This window comes from Hermetia illucens, chromosome 5, assembly GCF_905115235.1.
Source record: "Hermetia illucens chromosome 5, iHerIll2.2.curated.20191125, whole genome shotgun sequence".
Taxonomy (NCBI): Eukaryota; Metazoa; Arthropoda; class Insecta; order Diptera; family Stratiomyidae; genus Hermetia; species Hermetia illucens.
This window is the reverse complement of record NC_051853.1, coordinates 39,714,668-39,735,457: the sequence shown is the minus strand read 5'-3', so window position 1 is coordinate 39,735,457 and position 20,790 is coordinate 39,714,668. Positions and strand designations below refer to the sequence as shown.

General features: G+C 38.5%; 1 protein-coding gene across 3 annotated transcripts in view; it reads left to right on the top strand.

Moving 5' to 3' along the window:
- The first annotated feature begins 390 nt into the window (after positions 1-390).
- Positions 391-20,790, top strand: part of LOC119656602 (protein phosphatase PP2A 55 kDa regulatory subunit) — a 132,030-nt gene continuing 111,630 nt past the window's right edge. The window contains exon 1 of one of the 3 annotated variants that reach the window (XM_038063035.1): positions 391-1,073. Coding sequence is in view for 2 of the 3 variants with exons in the window: in XM_038063031.1 (XP_037918959.1) it covers positions 2,232-2,241 (10 nt within the window). In the remaining variant the exon portion in view is untranslated. Of the gene's footprint in view, positions 1,074-2,216; positions 2,242-15,372; positions 15,717-20,790 lie in introns of those variants that run through there. The other 2 variants (XM_038063031.1, XM_038063032.1) reach the window with 2 other exon arrangements.

Here is a 20,790-nt window from a genome sequence, read left to right as displayed (position 1 = left end):
TTTCCGTAGTCGTATTTTTGGTTGTCTCGGATTTTTGAAGAATATTTTGCAGCAATCCTCTTTAAACTTTAGAAAATTAAGTATACGATAAGTATCTATGCTTTTCCTGAGATACTATATCCGCAGAGTACATATTTGCATAGTAAATTTTTAGATTATTCCATACTATTGTCTTTGTTAAATTTTGTATCAAAGTATCTTTTGTATCTTGATTGGATAATTTTCATTGTCACCACCTGTGGGCCCCAAGTTTCGACTTAGAAAAGCCCGCCATCCGCCACCAATCATCCGAATCTGAAAACTTTGAATTCGCTACGAGCTTGCTTCTAGCGATAGCTGTTCTGTGTTTTGTTAGCGTTGCTGCTTAGCGTGCCTTCATTAGCAAATTGGAAATTTTTAGCAAGTTTTCTCCTGACGATGACGAACGCCACTCGTGTAGGCTAAGGAAGTAGACAGTGGCCGTTGGACAGAGAACGGATTCTATGCGCTATTATTCCGTTGTGCCAACGTCTTGGTATCAGATCTTTTGGATGGCGAGCACTTCGCAGCCACATATCACGTTCTGTGCAAATTAAGCTTTCTGTGCAGGTGACCATGGCCAACACTTAGTTCGTTAGTGGGTATCAGTCGGTTGGTATCAATTATTCTCTGTGTCGTTACAACGCGGAGTGCAATAGCGGACAATTGAGCGTGGCATTAGTTCCGCAGGAAGTTATCCTGTTTTGGCGCGAAAATTTCAAAAATGCTTTGAACCTACTCCGTGACCTGATTTTGGAAAGTCTGTGCATTGCTTGCCTTAGTCGAAGTGGTTACTGGAATTTCGGGGAAAGATACATCTTCCCAGAGGACGCTATATCGAAAGCTGTGCAGTGTTTAATGAAGTGCCTTAATCCGTTACTGTATTGTGCCTTTGTACACCTTCACCTGTGTCCGTTATACAACTTTTAGTACATAATATACTTGTTCATAATCAGTGGATTATCTCAGTGGAGTGAAGGCGAATTGGGAGCATTTAGGAGGTAGGAAGGAGAGTAGGCATTTTCTACCCGAGCGGAATTTTCATTGATTTCAAGGTAAGGAAATAAAAAGTGAATAGGAAATCGGGTCTAGCGTGACACGGGACATTTTGATGAGTAAGTGCATCTGCTCTGCTCGCAATGTCGTCCATTCAATTGACTCTTGTGGCATTGATGTAATCAACGAGTTTATGTTTTATTTTTGTTTGTACACTCATGGGTATTCAATTAATTCCAAGTGTGAAATGCTTTTGTCGTGACCTAGACTATTTCGGCGAAAATAAATACGTAGTAGGTATGCGTTCATTGGGGGTCAATTGTAGAAACACTTTCAATTTCATTATTGCGTATCAAGCATAAATTAAGCAATGTCATCATTGTCACTTCACTTGAAGAGATTTACGGACAACTTTAACGTTAGGAAGTTACCTTATCTTTTATGGGGTAGCTATTCTGCAACTAACCGTATATATCTTTCCGCTTCTGAGGAAACCATACCTTATAGTATGAACGCACAGCCAAGTTCAATGGACTCTAACGATAGATAAAACACTTATTTTGTCTGGCGTTGGCCGGAAAAAATAAGATATGAAAGATACTTCAGGACTACTTCTAAAATAAAAATCAAATGAAAATCTAGTGTAAACATAGACTTGGTGCTGATGGTTATCAACCCATCGCTGCTGCTTCCATACAATGAAGAATGGACATTGACTTATAAGGGGCCGGCGAATAAAAGTTCGATGATTGGTCATAACTTTGAAGAAGTCGTGGCAAGAATACTAAAAGGCTGGCAATCTTACGAGTATGCTACGCATGAGGTCTGAGTGCACTGAACAAGTTAACGTATAGTATCTCTACAGCTATAATGTTCATACTACACTTCTCTCCTGGATCTATTTATTCAGAATGTTTGCTCAGTTTTCACATTTATGATAGGCTCTAAATGGAATGTAACCCTCACGTGGATTTCACCTACACTACACCTGACACGTGATTGGTTCGACGGTCACCTCGATTTATTTACTGCATCAATTCAGCCCATTTTATAGCGTCTACATTGAAATTAGAGTGGATAATGTGCATTGCATTGAGTTGGATACTTAGCGAAGTTCGAATTGATGCGCCTGACATGGTGTAATACGAATAATTAGTGAAAATTGTGTTTACACTTGTGGTGAATTGGATACTAAGGCGAAAGGAATTAGTTCAACGATGAAGAAAGGTAAGAATGTTGAAGGAAATTTGATATTTGTGCCAAAACTTCGCAAGATCCCATTTTATCAGCCCAAATCGAACCTTGATCTCCAGTAAGATTCGCCTCCATTTGTCCTCCAGTCGAAAAACCTTAACAGTGATTTGCTATCTATGTTGAATCAGTCGACAATCGGTAGTATCATTCGATGTTTGGTCTTTTACAATGCATCTCGAGATTCGTTCCTCCGCTATTCGCTTCTTGTGCCTAGCTCATTGCAACTCCCGGAACTTCGTTAGGATGGATTCGACGTATATTTGGTAAACTCACGGTTCTACTTTATCCTGAAATCTGGGCCTTCTTTAATTTATCCCAATATAAATCGCAGTATACAACTTTCGAACACCTACCCTGTTTGCCCCAAGTGTTTCATCAGGGTTTACATCTCGCATCCATACATGACTCCGGGTAGAATTGTGGTTTCATATGTATAAACGGAAGTATTTTTTCCTGCGCACTTCATTCAATTTTATCATTGGAAGGACGATATCCTACTCGCCAAGTGAATTTTCCTCTAGATCGTGTTTATCTTTGCTAAACTATACACCAGGATAAACAAAAAAATACATGTTTTCCAAGTTATAGTTCTACACTGTTAGACGTGGTCTTCCTTCTTGTTTGGGTCATGCATTTTGTTTTGGATTCATTCATTCTTAGCGCGACTACTGTTAACTTCAGGTTCAGGAACTTTCTTTTGGCATCAGGTAGGATTCCCTATATCAGTGTTTATGTTATTAGCATATGCTATTTGTTTTGTTGAAGCTAAAAAATAGTGTGCTACTTCTTTTTTTTTAGCCTTTGTCCTGTTCACAAGCGAGGTCGGCTCGGGATGAGCGGTTGCTCCACTTTATTTGATCAAAGGCCTAATCTGAATGCAGTCGTGAGGTCTTCAAATCACCATCTAGCGTAACAAGCCACCTTTGTTTAAGCCGGCCTTTTGTTTACTTACCATCGACTTCGATATTCATACTTGGTTAGTAAATTCTCGTTAGCGCAAATTATATGACCATACTATCAAAGAAGCCTTTCTCGCAATTTTTCCACGATCGGTGCAACTCCATATTGATCGCGGATATCCTCATTTCGCATGAGTTCAAGACGTGTCACCACACTAGTCCAACGCGACATCTTTGTCTCCATTACCGCAAGACATCGTTCATTGTCTTTATAGTCAGCCAACACTCAGGATCATAGAGAGCGACTGGACGGACGACATTGCGGTAAATTTTAGATTTGAGATATTCATTGGTACATCGAGCGCAAAGAACGCCAGTTGTAGACCGCCATTTCATCCAGGTTGCATTAATGCGTGAGGCAATTTAGCATTACCCGAGATATTTAAACCGTTCAGTTCTGGGCACGTCATAGCCATTGACAGTGATATTGTCTGTTTCATGGGGATCGGTCGTCAAAAATTCTATTTTTTTTCAGATTCAATTTGAGACCGTGTTATACGAGGCGATCATTCCATTTTTGGACAAGTTGCGCAATATCATTTTTGCTATGAGATGCTAGGAAAACATCATTTGCGCTGGGCGCTGGACGTTGGATGTCCCGTGTAATAGCGTCCATAACAAGAACAAAGATGAGTGGTGGGAGGGTGCTTCCTTGATGAACACTGACAGAAACACGAAGCGGTTTTGATACATTCGTTACACTTCGAACTTTACTTTTCGGATCGTAGTAGAGCAAATTAACTCAGCGCACGAGTTTCTCTGTCACTAGGTATTGGCACAGAGTTTACTAGATGAGTTCGTATGACACACAGGCAAAAACCTTCTCTAGATCCAGAAATGCATCGGTGCTGAATTTGCGAATAAGGCAACCGGATCAGACGGTAATTCGAACATTCTACTGGATTACCCTTATTTTTCTATATTGGAACTGTGGTATTTTCTTGCCAGTTAGGTGGTGTTCTACCTTCCTCAATAACCCAATTGATGAATTCACTGAGCCACACTGTTGGGTCCCAGCTCTTCGCTTTCCAGAGCACGGATGTGATGTTTCATTTGTTTATTGCTTCCTCGACTTCAGTCGCGTAGATAGGTGGAATGGTTACAAATATCGGCAATCCTTGTGGAAGTGGAGGATGAAAAAATCCGTGGCGGCTCGTCGGTTGGTAAGCAAAATACCGCTCTTGTCATTAACGCAAAGGAGTGTTCAATATCCTGTGTGTACTTGTGTCGGCTTCTAACAAGTTGATACAGATCTCTTTCGCCATCCCGAGGGTCCAGCGGGCCAGTACGTTCTTCACGCTGTTTTATCGGTTCGCAAGACGGTAATCAACGATCGATTTGAGGTGCGATTCCATTGTAGTTTTTCCATGATCGGTGCAACCCCATATCGATCGCGGATATTCTCATTTCGAAATGGAATAACTAACTATAATATACTGTATTTATCTCTTTCCTTGAACACAGCACTTTATTCCCTTTATCTCCTTTACCTGGGCTTGGCACCAGCATACTATATAAGTAGCATGGGGGAGTTAATAGGGTACTCCTTTTTTTCAGGGAGTTATTGGTAACATCGCTCAACCGCTAACCTGGAGTACCCGAGTCTACTTTCGATTCCATTGAGATTTATTTAGGAATAATTATTACCGCCATCTTGAGATCAGAGTTAGCAGTACCATCACGAGAAGGCTGAAATAAAATGAAGAGAGAGAAGTGATGGTTTCTTTTCCAATTTCATTACTCTCCTTTAATTTGGTAGTTATTTAGAAAAGCCGCCTCTTGATTTCTTATTTTCTTATGTTTTGCTGACCATCGCCCTGATTATTTATACATGCATAGGTAGGAGTGACACATTCGTATTTTAGTAGATAGAGCCATTTAAGGCGAAACCTCAAATTCCAAAAATATGAAGGGGCGATCCATATGTATATACTGTATTTATAAATTATTGGGGAGATGATCTATACAATTTACATGCGAATGAATAATGGAGGGGTGAGAAGAGGGGTTTTTTTCCTGATTTTATCTAGTTGCGTTCGAAGCAAATAATACTATGACTTTTAAATTGAAGCTTAAATTCTTGTTTTTCAAAGATTAAACTAGAGTAAGATAGAATGGTGGGAATGATCTTCCGCCTATGTGAAGACTTCATAATTAAATTAAAACCTATATACACCTACATAAGCTAGTCTGGAAAATACGGTGTCGATCATTAACTTTATTTGAACAAATGTAGAATTTGGGTAGAAAATATCCCATCTTTTTCATCCACCACCGCGGGAAGACTTTCGAGATGCTACTTTCCCGTAGTGCTTATGATTTTTAATTTAAAAAATAAATCACAATTATCTTATGATCAAAAAGTATGGAATTTTTTTTATTTAAACGAACCGCGCATGACAGACCCGACTATTTTAGATTTTGGAAGTTGGATTTATTTGAGCATTAAAAACCACACAAAACAAGAAGTTGCTCGAAACTAAATTTAAGTCGTTACTCTGTTCGGCGTGTGTACTAGAGATATCAAGAGACTGGAGGTGATGCGGGTCTGTGCGAAAACGCGCTTCATCTCCAAGGGGTAATCGTTATGTCGCCTCCACTTCATTGAGAAATCGGTACCTCAATGCTGTTCTGTTCTGTAGCCTATATAACGACGAAATCTATGAGCGATATCATGACCGTCTAGTTGTGGATAAAATTCGGCTCAACAGGTAGCGGTGGGCGGGTTAACTAATCCGTATGGATGCGGATGACCCCGAAAATCTATAAGGGAAATATCAATGGTAGAAAAAGAATACGAGGCAGACCCTGCCTGAGATGGAGCGGTGGCGTAGGTCAGGATGCCTGACAGCTTTTAAGGATATCGTATTGGTGGACCTCGGCGCAAAGCCGGAATGTCTAGACGTAAGGCAGGCCAAGACCGGATACCAGTTGTTGCGCCGTTGATGATGATGGTGAGTGCTGTTCTATTGGCACAATTCTTACAAGATGTTCAGGGAATCAATATCAGCCGGTGGTTAGTTTTAAAACGTTTAGATGACAACCCACAGGTCTGCAGATGGCCCGAAATTGACAGCAGCCAACCGCCAAGCTCACCTTCAAATCCCTCGGGAGCATGTGAGTTGGACGATGAAGTAAGGGGCGGTAGTCTTATCCTCAGACGAGTCAGGATGTTTTTGAATGGCAATGACGGTAGAATACATCTATACCGAAGAACTTCAGAGCGATTTGCCGCGTACTGCATTTCAATGCGGGTATCTATTGGCAGCGGAATCTGTATCTTCTGGGGAGACATGACTTTAGAAGCGAAAACGGATCTGGAGGAAGCAAGCCAGAAGAATGGGAGGCGATCCCATAAGATTTCATCAAAAAGTTAGTTAAGTCAATGAAATACCGTATTGAAGCTGTGATCAAAATAAAATATTAATTACAGTTTACTATTGATTTGTCTTTTGTTTCTTCTAATTTAATTTTAGGTGCCAATGTAATGCCGGTACTGGAATAAGCTATCAGTTTATTTCCTAGGTATTACACAACATTAACACTTGAATAAAAAATAAAAAAACGCTGAAAACAGACACTTTGCGATTTGTTTGCCCTCAAGTGTAGTTGAGGAATATTTTAATAATTGAATTTGGAGTTTTTGGAGTCCGAAATTCACCATCCGCTTGATGGCCGACCGGACCAATTGGGAAGGAACTTTCTCCCACTGTTTATGGTCCACGGACCCCTTGCAAATAGTGGAAGAAAGTTTCTTCATAAGTGATTTGGTCCGAATGACGAACTCAGCATTCCCTAACTTCCAAACAAAATTTAGATTAATTTCGGCCGGCTTAGCCCTGAATTTTGGTGATGATTTTTGTCCTGAATATAATTCATACGTATGTCATGTTTATGAATTTGTATAAGGGGGCAAATACCAGTTTGTTTTCTTGGGATGTTTTCGAAACATCTCCAAATAATGTCTCCAATTTTATCGTTACTTTCCAATAAATGTCTTTATAATATTTTCTTTTAAAATATCTACAGTAGGATAAAGGGAAGAATAAATAAAACGCGAAGACGGCTTCACGGCTTCGCACCCGACGCTGCCTCACCTCTGCTCTGGGAGCAGCGTGACCGAAGCAGCTCGCAGATGTAAACTGCTAACTTTATATAATATGTGGAACATAACATGACTTGTAAATCTGTCAATATTTGGGCCAAAGCCTGGCCAGAGCTGAATCAGGCCTCAATCCTCAAACAAAGAAGGAATAACTTTTTATTTTATTTAGGTCCAAATATCGCGCAAAAGTAAATTAAGAAGGATAAGAAAGGTGTTCAAGAAACATGAGTTCCATGAATTGAATTGGCTACGGCGGCAGACCACATGGTTTTACAAGAAGGTGTTTGGAAGTTTACAGCACCCGAAATATTCAAAATGAGGTACTAAAATTAAAATGCGCTTAGTGGAAGGTTTTTAGTCGTCATCTTGCAATCTTCCTTATATTGCTTTGATCGTGAATGATTTTTCGCCTCGATCGTGAATTCCGCGTATCGGGTGTGATGGGATCAACTAGCTTCTGATGACCGACGTGCGGATCGTCCTAGAAAGTGTAGGAAGAGTGCAAGTTTCTCGTAGAACGGAAACGGAACCGACCGGGGGTTCTTGATATTACTTAAGCTCGGCCGCCTTTTCAATTTTTGTCTATTTCCAGGTAAAAAGAGGGTCTCACAGTAGTCCCGGTGGGTACGAACTTGTTGTGAAGGGCCACTTTACCTAAATTACGTGAAGTCATTTCATGGTTAACTGCCCTATGAAATTTCTCCTGACATTCTTTCCGATTGGGAAATGAATGAATGCCATAAATTTGAAATCGACAGTAGTGTCATTCATCCTGTTGCTCTCCATGGTTTCAAGTTCTGTCCAACCATCGGAGATGATGAATGCTCCCTCGCGGTGGATAAGTTGTGAGAGAGGCGTCTTCGTTGGTCTGGTAATGTTCTTTACGCTAAGAATAGCTTGTTAGCTAAAGTTGATCTAAATCGCTAGGAAACCAATGCAAGGACTGAACGAAACTGCGGTGACTTGATATGCTAAATGGTGTTTCAAGATTCCACCCCGATTAAGCTTGCCAGCGAAAGATGTGGTTAACCTTATCCAGATGAGACGAGCGCGTTACCAAATGGGACAAAGATTAAATAAGACTTACTCATGCATACTTTCCTGGGACGAAGCGGTGCTTAATTCTGGTGATAAGTGAATTAAAAAAAATTAACATCCTTTTTGCAAATTCCGAAGAGTTGTTGCAGCCGTTGCATTTCTTCTCAAATCTCAGACCTTCTTTTTTTTTGTTGTCGCCCGAGGCTTTGATCCATAAAGAAATACCATTGGCTTTAATTTAATGAATAGGGACTTTACACCTACACACATTGTCGTATATTTTGGGGAGCCGTATTCTCGCAAAATAACAATTACTATAATCACAAATATTAACAAATGTAAATAAGTCGGTAGACCGGAAGCTGGACGCTTCAGGTTTGAAAGGCTTTTCGTTTCTTCATATGAAGAACCTTGAATGCACGATATTTCCACTTGTATGTATATAATTAAATATTTAATTATATACACAAATACTAGTAGAATTTGAAAGAGTAGAATATTTTGCGCGATACTGTCCTCTAAAGTGCAGCAAATTGGTGCTACTAAGTTAAGGGATTAGGTTGGTTTCAAAGGCCTAAAGTGGGTACTTTTCATGATTTTTGTTCATATGTCCAATGAAATTATTCAGTTTATCATATAAGAAATATATAAGTACTTTGTTAAAGTTTTATTATTTTATTTCCTGTAACCCTGCAAAAAAGTTCTTTCGGCGTAGTCAGATTTATGTGAAATTAAAAAACCATCAACCATAAAACCATAAAAACATTTTCTGTTAGTAGATGTTTATAACTCGATCTTGAACCAAGGGAAAAAAACTAATTAAAATTTACATTTTGGACGGATTTGTGAACCATTTTTTAATAAAATTTGCACCCTGTATGCCCTTGAAAAGTCACTTAAAATAAAGACAAAATAATTTTCGTTCAAATTGTAGAAAATATTATATAGAAGAAGTGTGCAAAATTTGAAAAAGATCGGTTCAAAACTTTTTAAGAAATTGTGACTACTTATTTCAAAAAAAGAGCTTCGAAGAAGCCATTCAATTTTTACATTCAAATAACACGTGAACATTTTTTTTTAAATTTACATAAAGTTGTGGATTGCAGCACATATAATAAAGAACCTGCTGCAGCGGCAAAATTCAGGACATCCTTTTGTTCTTGTCTGTGACGAACTCTTGTCTCTTGAGCCCCAGCGACAGCTTTTTTCGGCTATAATTATGCAATCTTGATCATCCTCTTTTCGAACATTTCCTTTTCCGACCAAAGGCCTCGTCTCTTCAAATTTTACTCGGATCGTTTCAAAATTCAAGAATATTTTAGACTTTGTTGTATTATTAAATAAGCAAAAAAATGAAAAATTACTTTTTTGGAATTTTTAAATCCAGAAAGTCGGTAATATACTATTATTATTATGTTTCCTAAGCATTGCCATGATTTTTTTTAGATTTTGGATTGAGTGAACCCTGTCTCACTTTAAGTTTGCAGCTTTCCATCTCTTGCTCCCCTTTTTTTGGCAAATTACGTCGAAACCAAAATCTTCACGTGAAAGTAGACTTTTCATTTAACATCTGAGATCTAAGCTCTGTTACACTTTTTCACCCAGTATTAGAAATAAGATCAGTTTCGTGCTAGTCGAACCTTTTACTTTGATATCTCATATGACCATATTCTGTGCTAAACAAATTTCGCACCCCCTCTTTCCCATGTATGGGGGGGCCCCCACACAAAACCTTGAAAAACACATCACAACAAAGGAATGTTTCGAGGATTCAGAAAAGAAAATTTATGACAAATAGGATACAAACATTCTATCCACTACATAGTTTTCACATTTTTGTGAAATTTGTTAAAAATTGATTCATTATTACTCCTCCCGATTAATTAAAAATGATTTCAAAATAGTCTTCCTTTTGACAACACCTTTGTATCAGCCTAAAACCATTTAGGTTATATATGATTTCGTTTGTCTTTTTCAAATACTTTTGCAGACGTGGTTCTTCTACAATTGCTGCTTTATTTTAAGATTGTTACCATCAATTATGAATATACAAAATATTTCCAAGACTTTAAGACAGTTTTAATTTTCAGTTAGAAACAACATATGCCTTCAGAGATATTATTGGAGAGTTATGGAAACTGTCCCTTTTGAATTTTTCTTCTCAATGTGAAAAGAGGATTCCTCGGATTGGCCTTTTCTATAAATAATAAACGCTTGTGATACTTTTTCCAAGTGTGTTGCCTAAGAAATAGACAAAATGTAGATGAAAGCAGAAGTCAGACAGATAAGAAGATTTTTCTTTCTTTGAAATTTTTTGTTAGTCGTACATCATTTGGATCCATAGGCTGGAATGCTGTCGCTGTGGGGGACCATTATTTTGGTGTAATGTATGTTACTATGTACTTTTTAGAGAGACTTATCGCTTACGCTCTGCGGGCTCAAAGGTTTTACTGTCTGGGATAGTGGTTGATTTGCTTGGAAGTGCTTGCCGAAGTATTGGAAATGCGACTTGGATTGGAGGTTTTGATGACTCTAACAAAAGGATGAAACAATTGAAGGTTTTCGGGATTCATTCTTGACAGTGGGATGAGCGGGTTAGTGTGCTTGAGAGTCACCGAGAACGCTGACCGTATTCTCTTTCAAATTTTGAAATAAGTTTTTTTTAAACTGAAGTTCAATAACACCAGCTGCTTTTTCGTGTTACTCACTTCAAACACGCTCCCTAGTTCGATGAGATGTACAAAGTTCATCTTTCCGCTGATAGGCCAGTAAATTGTGTACATCCAGCTGAAAAGGACCGGACCAAAATGGGATAAAAATAGCAGCTCCATTCTAAATTGAGTACAGGAACTAATTTTTGAATTTTTATGATTTTTAAAATTTTCCTCATTGCTGCTTATATATGGTAGTTTCATAAACCCAGCTTTTGCTTTCTTACTAGTAATTAGCCTCTATATCGATCCTCAATTTCCGCAATATTTTGATAGAAGCACTAGCTTTGCTCATCACTCTCGACACTTAGGTTCCCAGGGGGGAAAATCCAAGTGGCTAAAGAGAAAAATGCATCTTGATGATCATATTCGCTCCTGAAAATCCAGATTGAATATTTCAAATTAACACCTGTTAAAAGTGATATCTGTAACTTATGCTTACCAACTAATTTGTATTTCCCCACCAATGCATTAACTTGTTCCAGGTTATTCGAGCTTCTGTTGTTGTTCAAAACGATATGAACAACCTCCCTATATGCTGCGCATACTTCTAATTCAAGTTGAGACAAACGAGATTCAACCATGGTAGGTGAAATATTGAATTGCTTCAAATATAATATCGCTGGTCCATTACCTGGAAACTTTTTAGTAAAATTCGTCCAAAGACCGAGCTTAATATCCTGTGCAATGAGAGGAGCATTCGTAATATTAAAGCCAGGAGGCATGTTTTTGTTTCATATCGGCCAAGTATGTCGACTGTAGTGTTGCTCACGACGATTCCATAAAAGTAGAAAGCATGCATAGTTTGTATTGCCGCCTTGTGGCCCTAATTGTATGAACACCATTTTGAGATCTCCGCAAATTTTCCAATCGTGTTCACCATCATCATCAACAACGCAATAACCGGTATCCAGCCTAAGCCTGCCTTAACAAGGAACTCCAGACATCCCGGTTTTGCGCCGAGGTCTATCAATTCGATATTCCTAAAAGCTGTCTGGCGTCCTGACCTACGCCATCGCCTCGGTCTGCCTCATCTTCTTTTTCTACCATAGATATTGCCCTTATAGACTTTCCGGCCTGGATTATCCTCATCCATACGAATTAAGTGACCCGCCCACCGTAACCTATTGAGCCGGATGGCATGGCTTATAGATTTCTTCGTTATGTAGGCTACGGAATCATCCATCCTCATGTAGGAGGCCAAAAATTCTTCGGAGGATTCTTCTCTCGAACGCGGCCAAGAGTTCGCAATTTTTCTTGCTAAGAACCGAAGTTTCCGAGGAATACATGATGACTGGCAAAATCATTGTCTTGTACAATTAGAGCTTTGACCCTATAGTGAGACGTTTCGAGCGACAGTTTTTGTAAGCTGAAATAGGGTCTGTTGGCAACCAACAACTGTCCGCGGATTTCATCATCGTAGCTGTTATCGGTTGTGATTATCGGCCCTAGATAGGAGAAATTATCAACAGTCTCAAAGTTGTAGTCTCCTATCTTTATTCTTCCCGTTTGACCAGTGAGGTTTGATGTTGTTGATTGGTTGGTTTTCGTTGCTGACGTTGCCACCATATATTTGTCTTGCCTTCATTGATGTGCAGCCCAAGATCTCGCGCCAATCGCCGCCTGCTCGATCTGGATGAAGGCAGTTTGTACGTCTCGGGTGGTTCTTCCCATGATGTCGATATCGTCAGCATAGGCGTGGACTTAAAAACTACTTCATTTCCCTCAGCATCACGGATCACTTTTTCTTGGCCCAGGTTAAAGAGAACGCATGATAGGGCATCCCCTTGTCTTAGACCGTTGTTGATGTCGAATGGTCTTGAGAGTGATCCTGCTGCTTTTATTTGGTCGCGCACATTGGTCAGGGTCAGCCTAGTCAGTCTTATCAATTTCGTCGGGATAGCGAATTCTCTCATGGCCGTGTACAGTTTTACCCTGGCTATACTATGATAGGCGGCTTTAAAGTCGATGAACAGATGGTGCAACTGATGTCCATATTCCAACAGTTGTAGGATCTGTATAGGATAGTAACATGAAATTGTACTAGACTTTTAGGTTATCTTCACCTGATAATCAATACCACAACAACAAATAACGGCGTCCGTCTTTATAGGACAGACAGAATAACAAAATGCAGTTTGGATGGCCATTTTATATTCTATTATGGTGGGGTAACTGAGTATCCAAATCCAAACTTTTTTTTATTTTATGCCAAAATTTTAACAATTCTGTGGGCCGATTCCCTTTTTTCGTTGAACTTACTATTCCGCCTCCTGAGTAAATTGCGCGCCCAGGATGGTCCTAGCCTATGGACACATCGGACATCAAATTTTTGGTGCTGCGGCGGGTAGCATCACCCCCACTAACGGAAATACTGCGATACATAAACCAATCCGGGATATTCCGTTAGACGGAGAAATCGAGCATATTAGACCACTAGATTCTGAGTGGTCAAAGGCTTTGCCTCGATCCTTGTAGACTGTGATCTTAGCAGACTTTTGCCGGGATGTGCGCACCATCGATCTCAAATTGACGATATTAATAATAATAAAACAAATTGCTGGACGTAAAATCAACTTTCAAATCCTTCCCTTATATATAAAGGATAACGCATATTCTAAAAGCACTCAAAGTAGCATATCTGACCGCCAGAAACTGAATGCTGTTTTCAATGAATAGTTACAACAATTTTAAATTATAATTAAACCGGAATACATTGAGAAGTAACGAATGTTATCCTCTTTGAATCACTTTAGTTTCTTTATAAGACATTGAGCAATACTGACTGGAAACTTCAACAACATCTTCAACGAGACATGAATACACGCTCATGAATTAACGAAATAGGATGACATCGATATCACACGCACGGAAAGCATCTACCGAAACTTATGCAAACTTAACTATTCAAGCGATCCATTTGGCACTAGTCTAAGTTCCGAAAAGACCATCTAAGTTCTAAGTTCTGAAATATAGACTAGGTAGGACCGCTAAAATCAGCGTCAATATGCCGTAGGATCAATAAATGTGTAGAAATCGCCAAGGAGTTGTCTTTCGGTTCTTGAACGGAATGTAGTCTTTTTAGCTCCTGGCATCCCAGGCTATTTTCTAATGAGGTAAAATAATAAAATGTATATTGGACCTTTTTGGACTTGGACTTGAACTTATACAAGGATAAACCTTCTTCCATTCATAGAAACAGGTAGAAGTAATGTTTGAGAGGGGTTTATTCTAGATTATCCTTCTATTTGTCCAGTCCATGTACCCCCCAGATAAAAAAATGCAATATAGTATTACATCCCTTAGTTTTCATGTTGATACTCTGGTTACGATCAAGAGTTCCAACCCTTCTATATTAGCTCCAACATATTAACGTTCGAAAATGTTGTGTTGTTATGTTTGTCAGTGCAATACCCTATCGAGTATGTACATTTTAGTTGAGTGTATGCAATTCCACCTTTTTTTGGTTGTATATTTTTGCTTTTTTTCGCACAGGAGGTAGGCACCGTACTTCAGGTGGAAAATTGTCGACACCCGACGTATAGTGTACGCTTCCCCCCTCGTGAGGCCTGATGTTTAGATATTAGAGGTTTAGCGTTCTGGGCTGCAATAAATAATGGGACTGGTAGGAATTTTTTACCACCCCAGTTTTGGTAACCGCTGCAGTATGCAGGATGTGTACCAAAAAATGTTATAACACAGCGTCATACATATGACCGCCCAAAATATCATGTATGTCCTTGTCGTATAATTAAAAAAAAAAATTTAATTCGAGGCCTTCAGGTGATGTTCTTTAAACGGCGCCAAATTTCGGTAATCAATAATACGCTTCTCTTCCTTGTCTGAATATTTTAATTTTATATTTATAAACTTCACGATCTTAAATATAGACTTCCTAGAACGCACCTTTAAATTAATTTTTTCGTTTCATATGCATGGTATTTTTCTAATATAGCGGTCTAGGTCGTTGTAATAAAACTTGCTGTGCGCATCATTTACAGATGCTACTCAGAAGAATCACAAAGAAGCTGATGTGCATCACAGCATCACCCTTTGGGCATGTGTGGTTTTATACCAATTATAAATATCTTTAGCTTCAAAGTTCGGACAACCTCAATATCGAGCAAACGCAAAACGTGAACTCAATTTGAAAGCGGATTCAAAAATAACATACGGCGGTTGACGGGAATTATCAAAAGATACATAAAAATATCCTCTTTCACTTTCCAAGTTACACTAACTTCGAAAAACCAAAGACATTCATAAAATATTCTTTCCCGCTGTTACACTCCCAAATCTATTCTGGCTAAAACAGCTGGGTTTGGACGACTCAGTAATGCGGTATTGTCTTTTTGTAAAAATAAACATTTGTGCTATATTTTTTTCTTCAATTCGATTACGTCCCGCCGTTTTGAATTTCGGTTTCTCCCATCTTTTTCTTGTTTGATGAGTTCAAATGGAAGAACGATAAATTATAGTAAGAAATGTATGTGCAAATGTGTATCTGTGCTTGCATCAACTCGTACCAATCGAATTTGAATAAACATTCTACAATGATTCGAATATTTGCTCCAATAATTGACATCTGCGAAGATCACGTCAATTTTAAATTATTGATAATTTAATAAATACAAAGTGAGTAGAAAAAATTGTCTTTATGTACATTTTCGGTGACACGATTGTATTATGCTCTGTATTTGCTGATTGAGGTTTTTGGTTATAGCAAGGTTAATGGTATACACATAAAGAACGTTTCTTCGGAATTATATGATTTCGGATCGATATGTGTACGCAATCTGGAGATGATGACTTCATCCTGAAGCGTAAAATTGATTTTCTGTGGCATTTTCCGTGGGCATTGTCATAAAGTATTCTAGATAGAGAAACTTGTGTGTTGACCAATAAAAATTACATAAAATTTTTTTATTGCCAGAATGCGTCCGATTTGCATAAATAAAATAATAGTATTTTTGCTCTCAAACAAGCTAGATATTCCTGTATTTCTTCAATTTTCCTAAAAAAATAAGTTAGCTTTCAAAATAAAGAGACATACATACTTCACCGCCACAACAAAAAAGTGTTGACATACAAATTCTCATAAAATACGGCAATTTTTGAATGATCAGAATAATAACAACGCACAATGCCTATTAAACTTGGGTAATTATCATAACATAGATATTTATTTTTTCATCAACTTATAAAAAGTTTAAATTCACGCTAGAGGTTCTGAGGGATTAATTTGTCCCCTGAAAACCGTCCATATGTTCCTGAAACCATGCTTTGATTTTTCTCAGCCGAATCATTCAAGTATGCCATCCAAGGTCTTAGGGCGTTTTTTCAGTAAAAACACAAAAGTTCGATTTTTCAAATTTTCTATAGTGGTCTAACCCCTTAAGATAAACTCAAAATCAAGAAGTTTGATTTTTGGGTGTCATACATTCTCCTGAAAAATATCGTGTTGATCGCATTTCCATCAGGAATTTTTGTTACCCAAACGCAACGTGTACGATCCATTTTAAAATGACAACAGGTAATGAGAAGTGAATCGTTTACCGCAAAGCCGTGGAGTAAGCGAGGTGAACTTCTATTAGTTATCTAGAAGCCCAGTTTACATCCGAAATATGTCATGCTCTGCATTTAGTGGAATTGAAAGGGAGTCGTATATTACGAGTTATTGCCAAACAATAAATCAATAACTACGGACAAGTACCGTTTACAGTTGCCAAAAAAACGTGTTCGAAATTAATCAATACTAAACGCGTCGTTTTTCACCAGGATAATGCCTCACCTCATGCAAGCTTGGAGACTCACCAAAAACGATTGGTGTTGGGCTGGAATGTTTTTCCCCATCCACCGTATTTTCTGTTCTCTCGGATTATCACTTATTTCGATAGCGATAAACCTCCCTTAGTGTTGTAAACTTTGCTTCTTTGCAATACTTCAAAAACAATTTAGATAGCTTCTTTACCGTAATTACTACAAAAAATCCGCCTAGACTTTCCCGGCACGAAAATATTATTTCCAAATTTAATTAATTTTAAGAATAATTTAACGGAAAAAAAGACAATTTTTATTTTTTTTATTTAATATAGAATAGTGAGTTTTTTATTCCTCATATACCGGTATTTCGAGGACCAGTTGTCCTGTTCCTCAGTGAGTTTTTGTCTGAACTGTTTATGATCCAGTTTGTCTTTAAATACCTAAATCCAGACCTTAATTGCTAGTTAATTTTATTACCTAATTAATCCAAAAAGCCAATTGTTGAGGTTTCCTAAATCACTGTTCATTCTTTTTCCTCCTGTATCTTGTGGCTGATGAAACTCTCTAATGCGTCCAATTTGCGGAAGTCATTATTCTCCTTAATTACCCTTAGGTTATCCTCCGTTATTGTATGTTTCTCCTCGATGATGTGTCTGGCTACCAGTGATTTGAAGGCATGTGTTGGCCTGCTTGTTGCTTTTGCCAGATTTGCTTCCCTTATACAATATATTCGTTGAACCTCGTTGTTATTAATCTTCTAGTTTGCCCTATATATGATTTCTCACAATCGGTGCAGGTTATCTGGTAGATTCCACTTTTCTCGCTATCTTCCTTGGGGTCCTTCACGCTTCCTAATCGTTTCTTTAGTTGATGTGGTTTGTTGGTAGATATCACCTCGATGTCACGTTTTCTTAGGATATTTTTCACCTGGTAGCTAGGTTGGGAATGGATGATAGGAACTCGACGTTTTTTAGATGATCTCGCTTCTGTAAAAAAACAAAGTCGTCAAGTTATTCTTTTCCATTTTCGACATTTTTTTACTGATTATTCCTTCTATGGTCCTGTTGAACCCACTCTTTTCCGTAGTTTCAATGATTTGTCGTTTCTCATTGTTTCCTCTGGTAAAGGCGTGGTTAGCATGCGATGGAGCATTGCGTTGTACGGTGCCATTTTTTGTGAGGAGTGTTGTGATGGGATAGTTCTCTGCGGGGATGTTGATTTTCGATAAATGTAAAATTCGATTTTTCCTCTGTTTTTGATGATGAGTAAGTCGAAGAAGGGTGGTTGGCGATGTGTATTCGAATACTCTTGTGGACCGTATTCAATTTGTTGAGTATGGTTTCAAGCTGGCTTTGTTTCCCAATTGCAAAAATGTCGTCAACATATCTGGCCCAGAATCTTGGTAAAATCCCAAGTTGTTCTATACGTTCCTCTATTCTCTCGCTGATAAATGGTAATAGCGGGTTACCCATGTTGACGCCGCCTATGGTTTTGAAGTATCGATTCCTAGCTTTCATTCATACAAAGGATAGCTAACTTCATATATGGTCGTACTTTCCTTCTCTATTCCCACGATGGTTCGTCGATATTAATTATGTTGTCCTGGGCGCTGCTGGGTTCTCTATTACGTTTGGGCATTCTTTTAGCGTCTTTTCAATTCGTTTCATGGAATCCGGTAGTGGGCTTCTTCTTAATTCGTTGAAGTTTCCGTTTTCCAGCTTTTCCATGACCGCTTTGTGATAATCATTTCTGTTCATAATTACTATTTTGTTTCCTTTATCAGCTTGGAGGTAGTAAATAGGTTTGCTCTTCAATTCTTTCACGATTTTTTCTTCCATGCTCCTTCCCTTTCTTTCTACTGCTTTTTCTATTATTCCCCCTATTGGTTTTCGTATCTCCTCCTTTTTCTTTTCGTATTTTATGGCGGTTTCAATGTCGATGATGATTTCTTCCTTTGGAATTTTATTGTTGCGAATCGCATAGTTGAGTCCATTATTAAGAAGCTATGGTCGTGCTTCTGAAAAAAACCTAAAATATCATATTAGGTATATTTTTCATAAGATTTCGGGCCTGCAAAACATCGGTGTTATATTCCTAGTACCCCTCAATTCAACCACTGATAGAAATTGGCCTTGATTTGAATAAACTCCCCCCACTGAAATTCCTCACGGATTCTTAATTGGATTTGGATCCAAAGACCTTGCTGGCAAACAAAGAATTTCAATGCCTTTTGTAGTGAAACAATGCTTCAGCACTTTAATGAATTGGGCCATGTCTTGTTGAAAAATTATGCCCTTCGGACCATGTTGGCCTCAAATTGGCATAACATAATTTTTCAAAATATTGATGTAGATTACCCACTTTACGTCATATGCTTCTTCTTTTTCTTCAGCCTTTGTCCCGTTCACAAGCGGGATCGGCTCGTTGTGATCGGTTTCGCTATTTGGCTCTATCGAATGCCTGATCTGGGTGCAATCTCGAGGCTTTTAAATCCCCATCCTGTGTATCAAGCCACCGTTGTTTCGGATGACAGGACGGACAACATTGCGGTAAACGTAATTGACAGCCTTTCTATTTTTGAGAATGCAACCCTTATTGTTATTAAACCTCCTGCGAAATTATGCTCCAATATAAATTCAACCTGTGTAAAACTGCTCCTAGGAAGCTAAGCAGAGTACATATGTATAATAATAAGGTGCAAAAAATTAATGCGGAATAAATATTTTTGACCTACTATAATTTTGCTAACAATAGTAGAATTTTCACAAAATTAGTATTCTGCTCTATGCTGTAGTCAAATCTAGTGCAAAATTTTGGGTTTCTGGGATGCACTTAAAGGGGGAAGGAGAGGGTTAATAATGGTTCATTATATATTTTAGAAAACCAAATTCGACGAGCGGGCACCAAGGTTAAGCGTTGTTGGGGATAGTTAGTACTTTGATGGAGGACCAGATGAAAGTTTTGTATTCATCCTTCTTTCCAATGTTTGGTCAAATGTAAAATGCATTCATAACTAATGCAGGATTTTATGGAAATCCTACTGTTATCAATAAAGTTAGCAAGGCTGTCGTACGGAAGGTCGCGGTTCAAATCTCGCTGGTGGCAGTGGGATTCGTATCGTGATTTGACGTCGGACACCAGTCGACTCAGCTGTGAATGAGTACCTGAGTCAAATCAGGGCAATAATCTCGGTCGAGCGCAATGCTGACCACATTGCCTCCTAGTGTACCGTTACGGTCTTGAATGAAGTGCTCTAACACACTTCAAGGCCCTGATCCAACATGGATTGTTGCGCCAATGATTATTATTATTAGTTACGTGTGGATGCAGTAAATTCATCAAGATATTATAGAATTATACAATGTCGGTATTATATTAGTAAATAGTTTGACATACATATTATTAACAAAGTTATAGACAACGGTGGAAAACTGAACTTGAAACCACATACACAAACGTAGAACAGTCGTAACCAAATACACAAATTACAAGAAATACACTAAATCTTTTATGCCTGAACGGGAGCGTAGAGAAAAAATCGAGACCCGGGATGAAAATTATGCATGAAAACTGGACTTGGGGTGAACATTGTGCGGACTGCCTTTTATCCCTTTTTTCATTTGAATTTTCGAATCCGCAAGGAAACTTTCGCCAAAGACGAATTCCCGCTTTCCACCCCCTCTCGTGGAACCTGTACTTGAATCGACCAATTTTGCTTTCTCGACTTGTTTTCAATGAGACCTGATCATAATATTTAATGCTCTACAAGTAATAATAGCATTACAGTAGCAGAACAAACAGAAAGTCAAACAAAAACATCCATGACGTAACCCGGATTTAAACCCAAAACACGAGATCGAGGGGATAATGTTCAACCAATTTTGCCATCGCGCCGCCAAAATAAATATTGACTCTAAGATTTTGGTGTTGGGATACTCCTAAAAAC